At 34.4% G+C, this 2059-nt stretch overlaps 1 protein-coding gene across 1 annotated transcript; it reads left to right on the forward strand.

The window, feature by feature from the left end:
- Nucleotides 1–755: 755 nt before the first annotated feature.
- Nucleotides 756–2031, forward strand: LOC109222389 (the record flags this gene model as incomplete). Its single annotated transcript, XM_019386754.1, has 2 exons — nucleotides 756–1321; nucleotides 1440–2031. Coding segments are annotated over 2 exons (1158 nt in total), but the record flags the coding sequence as incomplete, so codon positions are not given.
- Between the last annotated feature and the right edge of the window lie 28 nt (nucleotides 2032–2059).

Raw genomic sequence — 2059 nt, forward strand, 5'->3', positions numbered from 1 at the left:
ATACTAGTTTGTTCATATGGGTAAACTTGATAGCTATTGCTTGACCTCAATATATAGCGGAGCCACATGCAACCTGAGGGATTCAAATTGAATTTTGTTTGGCAGAAAGTTATACTGCGCAAATATAAGATAAAAATAAATTTTTACATATATATAGAATTTAAAATCTCCTTAGCATAAGAGAAAATACATGTTGAAATAAAAAATACAGCATTTTTAATATTTTAGAATCTCCTCACCAGAATTTCTGATTCCATTTCTGCTCGAACTACAATAAATTTTAGCCAAACAAAAAATGTACTCCACTTGTTCGAGTTTGGAGGAGTCGGGTTAAAAATTATATATTCTTTTAGAGAAAATTTCATATTAAAACAAATGGGCTGCCTATTTTTCAACTTTATAGCCCATATTTCAATTTACAATTGAGTAGCCCAAAAATAACAGGCCCATATCCGATAAGAGGGGTGTTATTTCCGTTTTTTGGGATTCAGAAGTAGGATTTTATATCTTTCAGCGGGATTTTCTCTCATTCTTTCCATTCTTCTTACCAAATCTACAAAATCGTGATCTTGCGGTCAATGCAACTCCAAAAACCCTAGAAATTGTTCTTCATCTCGAATTAACAGCGAATCTAACACGAAAAGTGAAATTTTTTTGCTGCAATCAGCGCAATTTTCATTTTTGCTGCAATTTTGATTTCAACTTTTTGTTCGATGGAGCTTTTTTCAGTTTACGTTCTTCATAGTGGTGAATAGGAAGAAAACAAGTTTATCAATTTCGTCAGCGATTGTGTAATAATCGAGTCGACATTCAGCTACAACAATTTAGTTGCAGCTATTTCGGAACAAATTAGAATCGATTGTGAGTTAAACACATTGGAGATTAACTTTCTCTCAAAGGATGATTTGCCACCGATCCTGATTTACAACAATACAGGTGTTAAGGTGTATATCGAATTAAAGAAGAAAAACTTGAATTTCACTGAATACCCGTTGTATGTGACGGTGAAAGAGGTTTATGATAATCGTTTGGTTGGTGCAAGTTCCAGTTGTTTGGTTGGTACAAGTTCCAGTTGTTTGGTTGCTACAAGTTCCAATTGTATAGATGTATCCACAATTGATAGCACTGAGATTATGCCTGATATCGAATTTATTGAAAACACAAAATTTAATGAAAATACGGGTATAATAGATGATATGTTGAACGAATTTGTTGAGGAAGATCAAGTTTATAAGGATAAAGAGACAGTTGTTAGTGTGATGAAGAACTTGGCTGTACGCGAGAGGTTCCAATTCAAGGTGAAGAGATCAAGCGCAACAAGGTATGGCAATAGTTGTATATTCTGTTAAGTATATGTATAAATATGTATAAAGTAGTATATATCTAGTTATGTTTTTGTATACAAGTGTATTTAGAAGTTGAATGATCTTTAATCCTAGGTATCACTTTATGTGTGTGGATGACAATTGTGCTTGGAGTTTCAAATCTTCTGCCATTTACAAGGAAAACATATTCAAGGTGAGAAGTTACAATAATAATCACACATGCGGCTATGGTGAAAGATACTTAACACAACGTCAAGCTACTTCGAGTGTAATTGCTAGTATAGTCAAGGACAATTATGTTAATCCAAAAAAAATTTACACCGCAAATGATATAATAGAGGACATACAAAAGCAACACGGGGTTGAAGAGAGCTACATGAAAGCATGGAGAGCTAAAGAGATAGCAATGGCATTGATAAGAGGGAATCCGAGCGATTCATATAAGGAGTTGCCGAGGTATTTGTATATGTTGGAGCATACAAATCCAGGAACGGTTACAAAGTTGCACAAATCAGAAGATGGATGCTTTCTTTATGCATATGTTTCGCTATATGCATCTATCAAGGGTTGGGAGCATTGTAGACCGATAATGGTTGTTGACGGAAGTTTCCTTAAAGCAGCATATAAGGGTACCATATTGACTGCTTGCACACAGGATGGAGCTGGCGAGTTGACTATATCTACCTTGTTTCTGCAGTTTGTATAATGTTGTAGTTTCATGTATAAAAGTGTAT

The sequence above is a fragment of the Nicotiana attenuata genome, unplaced genomic scaffold (assembly GCF_001879085.1).
Source record: "Nicotiana attenuata strain UT unplaced genomic scaffold, NIATTr2, whole genome shotgun sequence".
Lineage (NCBI taxonomy): Eukaryota > Viridiplantae > Streptophyta > Magnoliopsida > Solanales > Solanaceae > Nicotiana > Nicotiana attenuata.